Here is a 19,692-nt window from a genome sequence, read left to right as displayed (position 1 = left end):
TTAATAATTCTAATCCAGGAGCTAGAACTTCAAGCAACAGATTTAACCTTTAAAGTAAAAATAATGCGCTATAATAAAAAAGAGCAGCATCCAGAAGTAAAAAGTGAACCATTAATTTGCAGATTAAAGTCTTGCAACAAAAAACTTTTAAGTTAATTTTAGTCACAAGTGATAATATATTCTTTACACTTCAAAGAAAAAATTCATTAAATGAAAAAATTTAATATAAGAAAACCTTCAAAGAATATTATACCAGTGTGCCTTTGATCCAACAACTTCAAAAGTATTATACAAAAACTGCACTGCAGCAAATGCTCTTAATTGCCCCAACTTTATAGATGAAGAAATAAGGTACTTAGGCCTTAAAATATTACATTAATTATGAAAAACTATAAGAGGGCTTTAAATGCCAGGATCAGAAGTATTTTATTATATTGGTAATATGAAGTCACAGAGAGATATTGAGCAAAGGAATGACAAGATCATAATGGGATTCATATGGGGAAAATTGTTGGTATATATGTTGGCAGATTTGTAAAGGACAGACTGAAGTCAGGTTATAGGCAGGAGGAACAGTTACAAAAGTTAATGTAACAGTATAGAAAAAAAATGCTAAGTGCTTGAACTAACAGTTCTGCAAATAGATATTAAAGAGACATCTAAGATATCAGAGAGAAAAAAATTAATAGGCTATGAAGAAGTGAGAGATAGGTAAGAATAAATCAATTAACAAGCATGTATTAAATTCCGTTTGGTTCTAAGTCCCATGCTAGCTACTAGGGACATAAAGACAAAAAGAGAAAAATTCTAGCTCTCATAGAACCTTAGGAGTTGTATAAAAATAGGCACACTAATATATTATTGGCAAAACTATAATGTGGTACTACAATTTTGAAAAGCAATTAGGAATTATGCAATAAAGTGATTAAAATTTTTGTGCCCTTTGCATCCTAGGCTCTAATACTAGGCTTATAATATCAAAAAAGTCATCAATAAGAAAGAAGTCCCCATATACTCCAAAATATTTTTTGCAACATTTTTTGTGCTATACTATGTAATGAATAAAGAAAATGTTGGAAAGATCCCTATGAATCTTAGATGCAGAGTGAAATAAACAGAGTCAAGAAAACAATATGCATAGTAGCTATAACAATGGAAATGTAAATGGAAAGAAAAATTACACACCAAAAGAATCTAAAGTAAATTAACATGAAGAACAAAGAAACTCAAATGAAGAGATATAGGAAGACATCCCTAATCTATCCTTTTATTGAAATGGGAAGTCCACAGGTATTGTTGGAGGTGGTAGTCCCCCTTTGATATTCCTTGTTTGATCTCCAACTTCCTTTGGGCTAGTTTGGGTTTTCAGCCCCCATTCTAATGATCTGAAATTCCTTTTTGGGGAGAGACAGAAGGAGATAACAACAGAGAATTCCTGTCTCATTTACAACAACAGAGAATTCCTCTCTTATTTACAAATATCTCCGGAACCTCTTGGATAACATCTCTGTGCAAAAGTTGTTTTGATGACTCTATGTATAAAAGGAAGGTTGAAAAATGGAATCTTCACACTTGGTGTATACCAGCCTAGTGCCCGCCAACTGGTGTCCCCTTGCAGGCACGTTGGTCTTCCTGAAGGCCAAATGCCTGTCTATCCCTTAACTATCAATAAAGACTTTGTTTCCATACAGCATTGAGTAGCAAATTCATTTGCTACCAAACCCGCCTCGGTTGCTTTGGGGAAAGACAGAGGTTAATCAGACTGAGGAGAAAAGGAACTGACCCATCTCGGTTTAGAACCTCAGTTTACTCCTCATCAGTATCACACCTTGCATAGGTTTTTGGATTTATTCAATGTATTGATCAGTTGTGCTGACTTTTTTTTCTCTTTAAAAAAATACTAGGTCATATGAGATGGCTCTCAGAAAGAGAAAGGGGAAAGAACCATGGGTTCACATGCTTTGGTGATGTTAAAAACAGAGAATATCAACTAAAGCTTACTTAAAAAATAATAATATGTAGACAGAAGTTTTAGTGGATTATGGATTTTAAAAATCAGATCAAAAACGGTTGAAGAATAGACATTGAGAAAGCAGCCCTAGTAAACATAATGATGTAGCAGGCTCAGGATTAGAGAAAGAGATTTCTTTTAGGAGATAATAAAGTCCATCCACATTTATAAGCAGAATTTATTGTTTAGTTCAAAAGAATTATTCATGGTATCGCTGCAATGTCCACTCATTTAATCACAAGACTACAAAAATTTTATATAACTGTTTAAACAGTTATAACTGTTTATATAACTTTGAAAACTTTTATTGTCAAATAGAGATCCAAAGGTTCAAAACAAAATGTATGGTGAGTATAAGTAGATTTCAATATACTTCCAACAATGACAAGCATACAAAAAAATGACACAAAACTTGCTACAGAGATATATGACAAGGAAACAAGGCAGTATAAGCAAAGGATATCAGATGCATAATTCTTGTGTTTGCATCATTATCCAAAGAACATTAAAAGACACAGTAAAAAGCCTTTGTCTTATTATGATCTTCTAAAAAGTGTATAAGAAAGAACAAAGACTTAAGATCATGGAATGAAAGGCATCAGTGAGTTAAGATCTGGATCAATTAAAAAATACATACACTAAAAAGATCATGAATCCTTAATAGAATTACTAAATCTTACCAAATCTAAAGCAAAAAGGCTGTTGTCATCCCAGATATCTTCAGATAATGAATTTCTAATAAGTATCACAACTTCTGCAAGCAATTCCAGAACTTGTACTATTATTTGTATATTATCTGCAGATGTAAATAGGAAGAAAAAAGTTAATTTTTAAAAATATTCCATAAATCCATTTCGTTAAATTTCAGTGAAAACCTTTTTTAGCCAGCAAGAGATATAACTAAAAACACTAAAGACCTAGTTTCAATCTAGCAATGCTAGAAAATTCATGTTGTTGTTTGTCCTTCATTTTCAAAGAGGACCCTAAGTTGTGCGAAGTTTCAAACTCACTCTTTTTTCCAGAGTCATCTCAATGGCAAGACAAAAGTAAGATGACCAGTGATGTCACCATATATTGGTAACAGCATATGACCTTGCTGTTTTCAATAATCAATCTAAGTATTGGCAGAATTTGCTTCAGTACCTTCATGGCCAGTGGAACAAATTATTCTCCACCCATTCTGCCAGGAGAAACCTTGATATGCTTGGAGAAAAACCCTCTCCCTAACTCACTGCCAGGTTTGAGGACCATCAATTATCCTCAACCTGGTTTAGCCCATCTGCCACTGCAAATATTACAGTTTCTTGGAGTCACAGATGGGAGTTGGGTGAAAGACACCAAAAATAAACCCTTAAAAGGTTGCCCTCAACCTTTAGTTTAATCATGTAGTCTATTGTAAACACAAGTTTCTTTCCTTGGAATCTATAATACTCACAAATACAATTGTCCCTATGAAAAAGAGACAACACTCTCTTCAACACTGAGATGATTCAAACGTGTTCCACTTGTGCAGTGATGAAGAGAGCCATCTACACTCAGAGAACCGTGGGAAGGAACATAGTATGGAACACAACATAGCATTCTCACTCTCACTGTTATTTGCTTACATTGTGTTTTCTTTCTCAGTTTTTCTTTTTCTTCTTTTTCATACACATATTGGATCTAACATGTATTCCAACAATTTACCATGTATTGGACTACCTGCCAGATAGGGGAGGGGGGAGGGAGAAGAAGGGGAAAATTTTCAACAAAAGGTTATGCAAGGGTCAATGTTGGAAAAATTACCCATACATATGCTTTATAAGTAAAAAGCTTTAATAAAAAAAAAAAAAAGAGAGAGAGACAAGGAATAAAAATTATAGAAAGTCAACTCAGATAGAAAGAGGGACTCTTCATATTGATTTAACTACAGGATGAGGTCTATAATTGAATTTTGATTAAATCTGTTCTCAGCATTAATACTTTCAAAGATTAAAAAATAAAGGCATACTTTAACTGAAAAGTCTTGATGTTTATAAGAGGGATTGAGTTTATTCTACATTTCAATTTAATTGCACCTCCTTCCATGAATCCTTCCTAAACTACTCCTGCTGAAAACTATCTCTTCCTGCTAAAGCACATGTTGCCTGCTATCGTTCAAACTAGTCCATGATCATTAACTGTCATTTCTATTTCTATCTTGGTTTAATAGCTTAAGTTTTTGGAATTAAAAAAAAAAAAAAAAAAAAAGAAAATGGAGATATTACTGATTAATAACACTAAGATTTTGGTTCTGATCCTGTAAACTTAAGTTTTAAAGCACAAATAATCAAATGTGGATAAATATATATATTCAAGTCAGGTGCCATAACAAAGTACAATTATAGTCCTTCAGAACAATATGTCCCAAAAAGTGAAAATATCCTAAATGTTTCACACTAACTCACATAAATTAATTCGGATTTCAGGACAACCCATTTTTATTTCCAGGTCTGAAAAAGCACAAGAAGCCTTCAACTGAGGAAACTGATAGAATGGTCTCTGGACTTAGATCTATTACCAAGGAAGGATTGGTATGCTAGATGTGAGCACCTATTCTAAGGAAGGAATATAATTTCATGCCAGTCCCAGAACTCCTCATAAATTATCCTCAACTTATACCAAAGGCAAAATAATATAGGGGGAAAGTAATAGAATGTGAGGGGGGAAAGAATTACAAAGCTTAGAAACTAAGTATGTAATATTGGATGTATCACTTAATTCATCATACTCTGTTTTTCATCTGTAAAATGGCAAAAGTAGATAATCTTTCAAAATATCTTCTGGGTATAAAATTCCACTTTAATAAAGGAGTTCCAAATATATACTTATATATTCATATTCCAAATATGTCCTATAGTCTACTAAATGCAAAGAGGAGATTTTTAGGTAATAAAAGTAAAACAAACTAATATATAAAAGGCCTCTGTAACTTCAAAAGAAGACTTATAATGAAGCATTTTATAAATCATTTTTACTAAACAACATTCACAAATTACACAAGATCCTAACAAAAAAAAAAAAAAAAAAAAAGAGCAAGAGACTTTTTAGAATATTAGCTAACCAAGAAATACCAAGACAATTAATTAATTTGGCTTTTTGCTTTGAATTAAAAGTCAAAAGCAAAACTATAACATATAAAACTATTTTAAAACTATAAAACTACAAAAATAAGAATTAAGATCAAGAAAAATATTATACACTAATAACTAATGCTTATGATGTCAAAATTAAAAATCTTCATTAAATATATTCTTAACATTAATATAATCATCCCTAGTAGTAGAGTATTAATAATTAGTCAAAATAGTAGTATATTGGACAAAAAAAAAAAAACACCCCCTTTTTTTTTTTTTAAAACTAAGGAAGGGTAGTTTTCTAAGAGAAAAAAGTAATGTAAAGGTCTGGAGGATCAACAAACTATAATTCCCTAAAACATAGCCTCTTTTCCCACTTCTGGAAAGCATTCCTTAAAGACCTGTATACATGTGAAATATCTGAAATTCTCCAAATATGAACTTTTAAAAACATAAACTCATTTATTTTGTATTTATGTCTTGATAGGTTTGTTAGCCAGAGAAGATAATGACTTTTTTTTAAGAAAAGTAATGCTATTTTCCAAGCTTTTTTCCTTACTACTTAATGACTAAGAGTTGACTAATCAGGATATTATGATTATTAAATATAACTACATAAGAATTAGATAATTTTAATTTATTAATTAATATTAACATTGCTAATAATAATACTATTAATATAAACAAGCAAAAAAAATACAGAGAACTTCTATTAAAAATGGTCAAAACTTATTTCCAATATGTGATTAAATGGGAAAAAAGAAATATTAATAACTAAATGGATCTTTTCCCCTAAAATATGCTTTCAAGTTGATTTCAATATGATACCTTCCCATTAAATATTAATCATGGCAAGAAGAAAAAAAAATTTTTTAATTATTCATATAGGATATTTTTATGTAAAAGTATGGTAAATGACAACCAAGAATATTTGAAGTAAAAAACTCTCCAAAAAATTCCTGAAAGACCAAATATTTTTTGTTTATCTTTTCAATCTTCTCTGATTTATTCAGGCTACACTGTTTTCAGTGATTCTGTTTAAAATATGCATTAAAAAATATGAATGTATCATACAGTCTTTAAGACAGAATAAAAGGGAGCAAAGTAGAGTTAAAAAGCTCTGCCTTCAAGTCAAGAAAGATCCAAGTTTGGACTTTTTCTGATTCTATTTTCTTACCTGAAGCATATTAAGAGTTACACCACATATCTCACAATGAAGTTGTGAAGAAACTCCCTCAAAAACTCGATAGCACTAAATTTACATGAGCTACTACTACTACTAGTGTCTATGAACTTTCTTTGTCTAGAAGAGCCTGGTGACATGGCATTCTTTATAGCTACCTGTATTTTTACTCAACCTCTATTTTCTATTTTCTGACACCCATCCAAGGAAAACACATAATCTCAGAGAGTCTGAATGCTCTTTTGTGGTTGCTTTAACAAGGAAAGAAAAGATGTAAAACTCCTAGAAAACAACACAAATCTTAATATAAAATGACCCCAAGAAGTAAATGTTCAAACCAACTCACTTGTTTTTAAGAGGGGGACTGCTGATTCCAAAACAGAGATGCAGAACTGGGGAAGACTAAGTTGCTTGAATTGTAGCTCCAATGTATCCTCAATTTCTAGTTCTCGCAGATCACTCAGTACCATATCCAAAGGCGAATGGATGGAAGGTCTAGGAACTGAACTACTTTCACTGTAGAGCCAACAATAAAAACCAAAAATGAACTTCAGCAATTCAGCTGGTAAATATTCATTATGTGCCTACTATGAGGCACTATCCTAGGCACTAAGAATTAAATGATAAAATAAGATAGAGTTGTTGCAATTCAATAGAAGGGGATAAAAAGCAAATAGCTAAAAGGAAGAAAATGATCAAGGATCAACATGAAGGGGAGACTGAGGATAATTAAAAGTTGGAGGAAAGAGATATTCCTTGCAATTAGTAGGCAATTGTTAGGGTTAAGAGAATCAGCAAGGTATTTGAATTTAACTTTGAAGAAAGATTCGGTTTTCATCATGTGATTCTGTGAGGGAACTTATTTTATTCATGGATGACACCATGGATACAGAAGAAGGTAAAATAAGAAAGAACAAGAACAACCTAGCATAGCTAGAATAAAACACAAGAAGGATTATGTGAAGGTTAAAAAAATTAAAATGAAGCTAGATTACTAGGGCCTTGAATGTCAAGAAAAATATTTACACCCAGTTTGGAAAGCTGGGGAAATCACCAAAAGTTTTTGAATAGAAGTGACATGATCAAAGTGATACATCAGAAAAACAACCTAGAAAGCAATGAAGAATGGACGGAAAGAAGACAAATGAGGATTAGAAAAACAGTAAAAAGTTTATTATAATGAACTAGGCAAGAGGTGATAAATCCTAAACTAAGGAGGCAAAGAAGGGGTAAAAATGAGGAAACAGATGGGAAATACTGTGAAAGCTCCTCTTTGTAAAGTGATAAGGGTCTACTACAGGAGACTATTGTATATACTATCAGATACTGTAACTGGGTCTATTATTTGCTTAACTATTTTTCTTCGTCACAGTTTGGAAGGGGTACACCAAAGAGGATATGTTCTGTAAAGAACCATGATGTAAAACTGAAAGTTTTTTTTCAAGTAGAAGGAAAGAAATAGATAGAGGGGGAAACCTGGTGACATTAAAAACACAAAAGATATGAATAAGAATCCATTTTTTTTAATGCCCTGAAAGTAGAATTGACAGAACTTGGTAATCAACTGCAGGTGCAGAGGGAAGAAGAAAGAAGGCAAAAGTTATACATCTGGGTAACTAAGACATCAGTGATATAATAGTTTCTGTGTTCATGCTCAGTTTTAAGTATGTTCAGTTTGAAGTGCCAGTCCGACACCTGGATTGCTATATATGTCAGGCAAATGGAAATATGAAACCACATCTATGAGGAGAATTTGGAGATAGAAATATATACTTATTCCTCAGAAGAAATTTACTATATATTTATAATTTTGCTTAAAGGAAGCTTCATATTGCCCACATTCAGATTATTTTTGTTGCCAAAATTCTAAGCAAAATAAGTTACAGATTCCTAAACAAATACATATAATTAAATTCTACAAAAATGGTTCAAAACTCTAACCAAGAAAATAAATAAGTAAATAAATAAATCATATATATTTTGCTCTTCCAGATTTGGAACCATGTTACACATTTCTGAAGCAATGCTAGAAACTCTAAAATTGATCACATGACTCAATTCTATAGAAAAATAAACCAAGAGATCTACAGTATAATTGTGCAATTAAATTAGAAATTTCAGAAGTGATGACATAGGGTAACTACAACTAGATGGTATAGTGGATAGGGTACCAGCCTGGAGTCAGAAGAAACTGAGTTGAAATATAGCCTTAGTCACTTACTAATTATGTGACTCTGGCAAAGACACTGAACCTTAATTACCTCCAAAACAAAACAAAACAAAACAAAAAAAGGATAAGTTATATAATCTAATAGTCTTTCAGTGATTCTTACAGTTTCCAATATTGCTTTATTTTCTCTCATGACTTTTTTTTTTCAACTACAACTTCTCCAATTCTAACTGGAAAAGAATGATCACAAAGAAAAAGAGCAGAGACAATATAATTAATATATTTAACACAAAATGAATTTTATTAAACCTTACAAAGTGCCATCATTGCAAAGAAATCAACAAGGTCTGCTCATTAGATACTTAATAGAATAGGCCTTCTTCACAACAGAAAGAAGCCTTAAGATACCAACAGTTTTCCTGGGAGGAGGGAAAATATCAATAAACATTTAGCATGAAGAATTCAAAACAAGGAACTCACATATACCACCATCACCCCACAAAAGCTACATAGATGTTAGGAGAATAAAAAAGAGGGAAAAAATACCTAATTGAAATTTTCTGTTTCACAGTAAAAAAAAAATTCACATCCTTGGTTGACGATCACAATCACCATCTGACACACTGTAATGACTACATAAAGATATGATATAATTTATATAGAAAGTGTAAGAACTGAATCTGTTTCCTTGGTATGGGGAACTCCCAAATGAGAAAATTCCTCCTACTAATGGAAATCAATGCCTTCTCATAATTTATAGATATATAAAGCTACCTAGAATATAAAAGGTTAAGTGATTTGTCGGTATGTATCAGAGGAGGGCCTTAAATTCAGATCTTTGTGTCTCTTAGCCTGCTCTCTATCCACTATGCTATGCTGCCTCTCATGTATATAAATTAACATAAAATGTTTTCAAAATGCTTCTGGATTGAGGATAAGGCATATATCAGCACCACTGCATATCTACACTAAATTTATTTTTAAACAAATTCAACAAAAGGAAAATATTAAATTAAAAAATAATTCAAGCTAATCAACTTTTAAAATATTATTTTTGATTTATGATAGAATTCATAAAGGATATTTATGAATATTTCTTCAATGCATTAAAATATTGGCATTTACAAAACTAAGACACTTTTCACAAACCTATCTAATATTGAAAGTTAGTTTTACATGTGTATACTGCTTCAAAGAGAAAATGACAGAAATTCTTCTTTCCTAACACATAAACAGAAACACAGAGGCAATGAGAAATAGTAGTCAGAGGGGCAGCCCTGAAGTCAGGAGGACCTGAGTTCAAATCTGATCTCAGACACTTAACACTTTCTAGCTATGTGACCCTGGGGAAGTCACTTAACCCCAATTGCCTCAGCAAAAAAAAAAAAAGAAAAAAGAAAAAAAAAGAAATAGTAGTCAGAATATTCCTCCTATAATTAAGAAATCTAAAATCTAATAGTGATCAGAATATTGCTCCTGTAATTAGGAAATCTAAAATTCAAATCCAATCTCAGATAATTCTCAATTACATGATCATCAGTAAATTACTTAGCCCCTATGTGCTTCAGCTTACTTCCTAGAACTTATCAAAGGGTTCAAAAGGATTGGAATCAGTTTTTGTAAAGGAAGTTCCCATTTCAGAAACTTCCTACACTAAAATGAAAGTTTCTTGAAAGCAAGGATTGTTCTTTTCATCTTTTTATACTGGTTTCCCTAGTGACTAGCAGTGCCTATTACATGGCAAGTGCTTCATAAAAATGTACTGATTGGCTGATAAAAATCACAGATTCTTTATATAAGCCCATTATGATAATAACAAGACCAAAAAAAACCAAGAGATATTCTAATTATTAAGATAATCTCACTAATCTAACCACTTTCATTAAGGTCACCTGGAAGATACCGTATCCCAATCTTGGCCATCTCCTCTGGGTCGTAAGCCTATATGTCCAACCACTGAAGGGCGAGGGCTACTGCTTTCTGGAGAAGTATTCTGGGAATGCTGAGCAGCTCTTGCTTCACGACTATAGTTCAAGGAAGAATTCTGGGAAAATATGTCTGATAAAATAAAATAAGAAAATTATCAGTAATGTATAAATTAGCCATACACATTGGAAAAATTTATATATAATTTTTCCAAAGACTTGCAATTTATTATTTTTTTTTCTGTGCTTCCTGTATACAGAGTTAATGGCTAAGGTAACAGGATGTGGTACAAAGAGCAATGGACTTAGAACATGTAAAAATCTGTATTCAAATGCCAGCCCCAAGACTTACTAGTTGCATGATTATAGGCAAGTTATTCGACTTCTAAACCTCAACTTCTTCATCTATAAAAAAGTCTATGCTATTTAGAGCACCAAGCTCAAAAGACTGTTGAGAGGAAAAAATAGGTAACGCATATGAAGCATTTTGTAAATATGAAATAAAGCACTATGCAAATGTCAGCTATCACATAAAGATTTGGAAGCTGGAAAGAACCTAAGATAGAAACTGATGCCTAGCAGAGTTAAAATGCTAATGTCACAAATACAAGTATTAATAGGGTACAGATAAAAGCCCTAGTCCCATGATTGTAAAACTGCTATCTCATGATAGCTCTATTAATTTGACATAGAATTAGAGTTATGCCCAGCAGAGAAACAATTTTCAAATTGAATATCTTAAAAATGAGTATTTGAAACTCTATAGTCAATATAATTCATTAACTACATAGGCTACTATAATAGTGGTGCAAAAAATATATTCAGAGTTATCTGCTGACTAGGTCAAAACTATAAATACTTTCTTAATGAGATACATGTTACTCAAAAATTTCTAGTTATCAAGAAGTCATAACTGTCAGTGATATTAATAGTAAATTTCAGGACTACAAATCAAGAACTAAATCTTCTGAGTTGTCTGAAAAAGCAACTTCTGGTGACTTTTCCATTTAGTGAATTCTTCTGATTATTTAGAGAAATGACAGAGCAACTGTGGTTGCCTAAATTTCTAAGTACAAAGGCATCACTCAGAATTCTCAGTGAAAAATCAAATTATATGTGAAGTGTCATGACAAAGTGCCATCAATTTATTATCATATTCTGCTTTCAACTAATGTTTCAAAATTTCTATAATCCAGAAATCAAAAGTCATAAATACTATTTTGATATCCTATTGGCAGTTATTCTATTTAATCACTTGATGGTGCTTATTTTTGAGCAAATGAGTATGGATAGATTTTAATCCTTGGCAAATTTTTTTTCAAATATAAGCAAATATGCATTTCTTCCCTAAAGTTATATTCACATTTTCTTAATCAAAATGTTCCCTTATATAAAGTATGCACACAATTAATTATGAAGCAATACTATGCTAAAACATACACGAGCAATATTATAAATCAGTAAAATACCCCACAACTCAATTCTTCCCAAGAATCTTAAAAATAATTTAATACAATACTGTCTTCTCACAGAAGAGTTAAAGAAAGACCAAAGTGGTGACAAAATGTTTACTCTAAGAAGTAACAAAATATGTAGGCTCTATGAAAATAATTGATATTTCTTCAGTAATCATGAATTTCTATAGTAATGCTCTATAATAGATTTCTACACGTGGTAGTTTCTATTTCTACCCTGCTTTATCCTACTAAGATTCTCTACCTTCTTTTGAAGGATCACTTCAATGTTTCTACTGTTACTCAAGTAATAAACTGCTTTTCCCAATTGCTATAATCTTAACAACCAGTAAGATCTTTCTATCAATATCTCCTGTCTCAAATCAAGTTGAACTTATTAAACTGACTGAAAATACAGTTGACAGGATTTTTTCCTTCCCACTTCATATTTTCTGGTATATGCAGTAAACTTTTAGGCAAGGCCAAGGTGATACTACTCCTAGGAATTTTGTTGTTTAAAAAACCTCCAAGTTTGTTCTTCAAATTCTTAGATAATGTGTCTAAAATTAATGAAAGTTTCTCAAAATATATATCAACATGAATTATACATAATTTTTTTACTTATTGAAATCAATATTTTTCCTATGATAACATCTTTGAAATCGTAATGGAAAGTCACTGAGAAAAATGTTACTATAAAATTATTCAATATGCTCTCAAAAGCAATCAATTCATCATTCATCAGGAAAAGAAATCTTACAGGCAAATACTCTTAATATTTTTATTTTTAAAAAAAAGCAACAATAAAACTTCTTTTAAAGGATACTAAACCAGATGACCCCTAATATCCTTCTAAAACCTTTTTTAAAACCCTAAAATTCTATAACATAAATCCAGTTAAAACCACAAACTTCTTACTTCTAAGTCAGATGTATTAATTTTTTCCTGCACTACTAAACACTCAACATACTATTAAAAAAACAACTAAATAAAAGGTTGGTGAGCAAGGAAATTAAAATGAGAGTATTATTCCTTTCTCACCAATAATATTAAGCCATTGTTTCATCAGCGTATAAAACAGATGAAAATATAAGAAATAAAAAGGTAATAACAGTAACTAGAAATAAAATTAAGGCCACAAGCTTCCAAGAACATCTTGGTTACATTATCATTATCATCAGTATGAGATTGGAAAAATGTAAATACTTGGGAGAAAAAGAAATGTGGAATAGTTCTATTATTTATATATAATCTCTGCTTTTTAAATATATGAATATATGTGGAGAAGAAAATGGGTTTTGTACTGTTAAATTTGACAAACTCTATTCTATAGCATTATACACTGTGAATTTTTTCCATTGTAGTTGCACACATAGCCAGAATCTTAAAATAAATAAATAAATAAATGAAAAGACCTTGCTTAAAAGAGAAAAATCCTGGATCTCTGTGGAAATTAAGTCTGTTTCTCAAATACATGCACAATTGTTGCAGACATGACATTGCTTTTAATGCTAAGCGTGGCTGCTCATCTCTTCCAAATGCCAGATTCAACAGGGATAATAGATTCTGAAAGAAATAACAATAAAAATTATTATGAGAACATAGCTGGATTTTCTGCAAAGTTACAGAAGCTAAATGTATGTAGTTTTTCTTATGTTGAGTGAAGCTCTTTTATGAAGAAGAATAAATAAATTTATAAATATTATACAGGAACATGAACCAAAAGGTCAAAATTTATTTAGGACAGAAATATTATTCTAATAATAAATAAATTACAGCCTTCAAAGTGCTACCCTCACATCATCTCTGTAAGACATGTAATACAAGTGTTTGTATCCCCTATTTGAAAAATGAGAAAGTTAAAACTTACAAACATTAAATGACTTGCATAAAGTAACTCATATAGCCATCAGCAGAGGTGGCACTTGAACCTGTCTTCTGAATTCAAGTTCTATACTGTTTCCACTGCACTAGACTACAGAAGTGAATCAAAAATAAGAAAAGAATTGAAAAAAAGAAAATCAAAGTTTGCTAATAGTGAGAACTATGTGGGGGAAAAAAAAAAAAAAGGATTAAAAGAAGGAAAAAATCGAAGATTGCCCAACACAGAATATTTTGATTAGACTTATAAAGTCTTCATCTTCTAAGGAATTAATAAGCCTTTCCTCCATCTTTAATTCTACATTATTTAATTGTCCTGGCTTTCATATATTAAAAGAGTTCACCATCAAAACATTTTTCATCGTTCTTCAATTACCAATAGTAAAAAACTGAACATGAATTTCATTTCATTTCAATCCCAGAGAATATACTATATAAGATCTTTCAATAAGCTGGTCATGTAGTATTAACTGATGAGTCTCAAACTGAATGCTATAGCATTTCTGGATGCACATGAAAATGTGTCATGGGTTGTACAGACCATTATTTCTTGCCCAATGTCCTTTACCCTTAAAGATATGGTGGAAGCAATTTAAAGAGGCAATTCAAAAAGCATTCACTAAGGTCCTACTACATTCAAGGAGTAGTTAGGTAGCACAGTGAATAGAGCACTGGGCTTGGAAACTGAAGACTCATCTTCATTGAAATTCAGCCTCTGACACTTAACTAGCTATATGATCCTGGGCAAACCACTTAACTCTCTTAACTTCACTTTCTCACTTGCAAAATGAGTTGGAGAAGGAAATGGCATACTACCCCAGTATCAATGCTAAGAAAAAACTCAAATAGAGTCATGAAGAGTCCAACAAGACTGAAACGATTTACAACATACATGGGACTAAGCTAACTAGGGTTTCAAACATGAAAATTAAAAAATGATTCTGGCCCACAAGGAGCTTATATTACAAAAAACAACAGGAAAATATATAAATAAACACAAGGGATATGAGGACAGTACACTAAATCCTAGGAGGATCAAGAAATACTTTCCATGGGAGGTATAAGACCTGAATGCTAAGAATTTGGAGAGGAGGAAATACATGACAGCAATGGAATTAATTTTATCTCCAGATTATACAAAAGTCAAGATATAAAATCAAGTTCAAAGAATATAAAGTCTAATTTGGCTAGAAGCTAGACTATGTCAAGAGGGACCATTTGAGTTAAATTTAGGAGAGTTAGGCTGAAATTAGATTGTGAAGGGCAACAAAAGGATTGTGCATTTCAATCTAGAGGTCACTGAACTGCACTGAATAGAGGAATAACATGGTCAGAAGTGAGCTTTAAGGATACTATTTGGTCAGGTATATACAAGACCATTTGAAGAAACAAAAGGCTGAAAGCAAAAAAGTTATTACAATAGTCCAGATAAGAAGGGAGCACCTAAACAAAAATGGTGCACATATGAAAACAGAAAAAGGAATAGGCAGCAGAAAGAAATATTGCAGAGATAGACTACTGCCCAAGATTCCTTCTGTTCTATCCATACACGGTAAATTTAAGGAGTCCAAATCATTTTTCACATGGTAACTATGAACCGAGCTCCCACATAGAAGGCTGCCACTAACCACTTTTTTTCAATGAATATCCTTGGAATATGTAACAATCTGTACTTTATTTTAAAATATAAAAGTTTACTAACATTATTATCACTATTATAAAATTCTCTTCAGAGATTCTCATTTTGCTTTTGTCTTATTGATAATTGCTCATTAATTTAAAATACAAATTTTACCAAATATTTTAGCAATTATAAAGATGTTACCAAATACTCTTACCTGAAGGATCTTAGGCCGATGAAGGAAAATCTCAGGAGGAAAATCTTGCATGATAACATCTTCCAACAGTTCACATGTATTCCAGACTAAAGTGAAGTTACTACTTCTTAAAGAACTAAAATAAATCAAGGCATTATTTAGAAAAACAATCTGCTTCTATATTAAATATCAAATACTTTTCACAGCTCTATTAAAAACTATATTTCAACCACACATTTCATTATAGGAAATTTCATTACCAGAGGTAGAAATATTTTAAGAGATAAAAGAAAAAACATGTTCAGTGAGACTGAGTCTTTCCAGTCCATAATTCAGTTAGATTCCCCTTCTTCTTAGCCTTACAGAGGCACTCTTGACACCTTGTAAGAAGGTTAAGATAGAATGTATAAGGTTTTAGCTGATATTAAAAAAGTTGTAGTAGCAATCATAATCTCAGACAAAGTTATGGTTAACTTGGAGGGCGCAGAAAAGGAAAGGATCCTAACTGAGATACAAATATTCACTTTTTTTAGTTTTATATTTAAAAACATTAATATTAAAAGTATTATTTTCAGATCACAGTGCTAAGTATCTGCCTTCAAGGAGCTTATGTTCTAATAAGAAAAACAATATGGGCATACAGATGTATGGCTAATTTTCAAAACTAATTAGGAGAGAAGCTATAATTTATCTATCAGATCTTTGGAGAAGGGAGGAATTTATAACCAAAGAAGAACATCATGAACAAAAAGAACATTATGAAAGGTAAAATGGACAATTCTGATTACATTAAATTAAAAAGTTTCTGCACAAACAAAACCAACAGAAACAAGATTATTAGAGAAGTACAAAGCTGGGGGAAAATCTTTACAGCCAGTATTTCTAATAAAGATTTCATTTCTAAAATATGTAAAGAACTGTGTACAATTTATAAGAATATAAGTCATTCCCCAATTGATAAATGGTCAAAGGATATGAATAGATAATTTTCAGATGACAAAATTAAAGCCATCTACAGTCACATGAAAAAATGCTCTAAATTACTACTGATTAGAGCAATGGTTATTAAAACAGCTGAGGTACCACCTCACACCTCTCAGTGATTAAAATGATGGGAAACAATAATGATAAATGTTGAAAAGGTGTGAGAAAAACTGCGACACTAATGCATTGTTGGTGGAGTTTTGAAATGATCCATTCTCCAGAACCATTCTAGAAAGCAATATGAAAATATGCACAAAGGCCTATCAAACTGTGCATACACTTTGACCTAGCAGTGTCACTACTGAGGAAATCATAAAGGAGAGGAAAGGACCTACATACACAAAAATTGTTTGCAGTAGCTCTTTCTGTAGTATCAAAGAATTGGAAAAGGAATGGCTGCCCATCACTTAGGGAATGGCTGAACAAGTTGTGATATATAAAGGTAATGGAACATTAATCTTCTATAATAATCAACAAGCTGATTTTAGAAAGACCTAGAAAGATTTACATGAATTGATGCTGAGTGAAACAAGCAAAAGCAGGAATACATTGTACATAAGAACAGCAAGAAAGTGTGATGATCAACTAAGAAAGATTTGGCTCTTCTCAGTGGTTCAGTGATCTAAAACAGTCCCAATAGACTTTGGACAGAAAATGCCATCGGCATCCAGAAAAAGAACTAAGGAGACCTAATATAAATCAACACTTGCTATGTTCATTTCTTTTTTCTATTTTTTTATCTCTTCTATGGTTTTTCCATTTTGATCTAAATTTTCTCTCCCAACATGATTCATGTGTATTAAAGCAATGTATATTAAAAATAAATAAATTTCTTAGAAAAAAACTAAAATAATGGTTCTTCTAGGATTTTTCATATAAATTTTCATCCCATAGATGTTACTAGTAATATGAGTTATTAAGCTAAATTGTTTTCTCAGTCTTTTTTAAATTATGTAACATATATATATATATATATATATATATATATATATATATATGTATATGTATACACACACACACATAAACATATACAGATTATTTTTAACTAATGGACTTATACAAGCATTTTCAAATCAATATAATAAAAAGGTGATGCACACAAAACTACAAATCTATCACATATACAACTTGCTATTCATTTTAAATATAATAAAATTATCATGTTTAAAAAAAAAAAACAGACATGCAAGTGATACATAAATGAATGAAGAGTACTGAATGTCTAGCTAAATTTATGTTTTCTCCAAGATATATCTACAAGAGATTTCTTCACAGGATGTTTTTTGGTTGTTTTATGGATGATGGAGTAAAGACAAAAGAGACCAGCTGGCAAAAAAAAACAACTGAGATGATTACTGATCGTTCAGATTAAATTAAAATCATCTACAATATAGTCCTTACAACATTTTTTTGGATATAGTTTAATAATAACAAGATCAAAATTATAAGTTTCAACTCTGCATTGGTCAATCAACTTTGATCTCTTTCACAATCACAAAGTAGAGATGTACTCTAAACTAATCATCTGATACATACAATTTATTACAAGGGACATCTTTTGGATGTGAGACTATATCACTACTACTATCAATACAATTCAGAGGTAAGTTTTCTTGATAGTGGGTTAGTGGATGCAATTGTAGAAATAAAAAAATACAATTTTTTTTTTTTAAATCACCAACAAATGAAATTCTATTACAAAACCTATTTAATCAAACTTTTTTGCCATTGAATAGCTCCTTGAGGTTTATTTCAAGCAAGTCAGTATTAGTTTTATTTAGTCTAGAGTTAATGACCACTTCATTTTGGAAAATGAAATAAATTTTGAAAATGTTTAAAAAAAAATTTACATAACTAATTAGTCCTGGAAAATATAATAGCCTTTGACTTCTGAGGCAACAGGTATTATTCCTAATCAGGTAACATATATTACATAAGGAACTTTTGACATACAGATCCTTATGATAAAAATTTGGTGAATATAAGCTGACTTCAATATATTCACTTCACTGAGTTTAGACACAGTTTAAAAATTAATAAGATGTATATACACATATATAGGATATATATATATATATATATCAGATACTGAACAGAACCATCTATAATAAAAATAATTTAAATGTTTCAGCTACTATACCTTTCATTAGAACAAAGAACATGTCTATCTGTTGCAGTGAGTGGCAGCCAAGGAAATGTGGAAAACTTCAAACATTTCACAGTGTGATTTACTGTTAATAAAACAGCAAAATGTAATTATTAGCACAGAATCACATAATTGGGGCATTGGAAATATTCTCAGAGGCTCTCAATTTCAATCCATATTCAATAGGATTCCTCATAATATAAACAAAAAAGTTGGTATCTAGCCTCTACTCAAAGGAAAACTACATCTACAGTATTCTCCTGTTCTGTAGGCTTAGTAAATCTATCAAAAAAAGAAAAAAAAAAAAAAAAAAAAAAACAACAAGATTAGCCTTACAAGGCCTGTTTTAATGAAGTCACAGTGGTTATTTGTCAACACTGTTTCCTTTTCTAGATGTTCACAATAGAGCTATTTTTACAAACATCAAACTTCAGAATAATTTTCCCTCTTTCATTAATAACAAAATGACAAGTAAAACAAGATTTCCACCAAGAGTTCTATCTTACATCAAAGATATGGCAAAATACCTACAAGTGCAGTCATAAGACTTAATAACAGGATAATGTGATGGCAAGGGCCCCCAGAATGACATTTTCCACAGCTTATTTTTCAGTTCTGTATTATCATCTTCAAAGGGATCTTTTTCCCATCAAATATGTGTTTACATACTATTAAATAGTATGTAAATACAGAAGTTAATTCAGGGAGAAATATTTACCATGCATGAACTAAGATGAATAATCATATTAGTTCCCATTGAAATTTTCATTTTGTCACCAAATCTCCATTGCTTAGCTGAGAAATAATTTAACTGGTATTGCTGTTGAGTCATTTCAGTCTTGTCTGACTCTCAGTTACCCCATTTGGAGTTTTCTTGACAAAGATGCTATAATGGTTTTCCATTTCCTTCTTCAACTCAGATAAGGAAATGAGGCTGAGGGCTAAGTGACTTGCCTACCAGAATTATACAGCTTCTAAGTGCCTAAAGCTATATTTGAACTAGGGCCCTCCAGACTTCCAAGGCTG

At 31.3% G+C, this 19,692-nt stretch overlaps 1 protein-coding gene across 3 annotated transcripts in view; it reads right to left on the bottom strand.

The window, feature by feature from the left end:
• Window positions 1-19,692, bottom strand: part of RTTN (rotatin) — a 218,527-nt gene that overhangs the window by 190,569 nt on the left and 8,266 nt on the right. For 2 of the 3 annotated variants that reach the window (XM_074274108.1, XM_074274115.1), the window contains exons 5-10: window positions 18,661-18,751; window positions 15,558-15,672; window positions 13,254-13,404; window positions 10,352-10,517; window positions 6,636-6,805; window positions 2,692-2,807 (exon numbers count right to left, since the gene is read on the bottom strand). In XM_074274108.1, the coding sequence (XP_074130209.1) occupies window positions 2,692-2,807; window positions 6,636-6,805; window positions 10,352-10,517; window positions 13,254-13,404; window positions 15,558-15,672; window positions 18,661-18,751 (809 nt within the window). Of the gene's footprint in view, window positions 1-2,691; window positions 2,808-3,618; window positions 3,630-6,635; window positions 6,806-10,351; window positions 10,518-13,253; window positions 13,405-15,557; window positions 15,673-18,660; window positions 18,752-19,692 lie in introns of those variants that run through there. The other variant, XM_074274124.1, reaches the window with a different exon arrangement.

This window comes from Sminthopsis crassicaudata, chromosome 1 (genome assembly GCF_048593235.1).
Source record: "Sminthopsis crassicaudata isolate SCR6 chromosome 1, ASM4859323v1, whole genome shotgun sequence".
NCBI lineage: Eukaryota > Metazoa > Chordata > Mammalia > Dasyuromorphia > Dasyuridae > Sminthopsis > Sminthopsis crassicaudata.
This window is presented reverse-complemented; position numbering and strand designations above follow the sequence as displayed.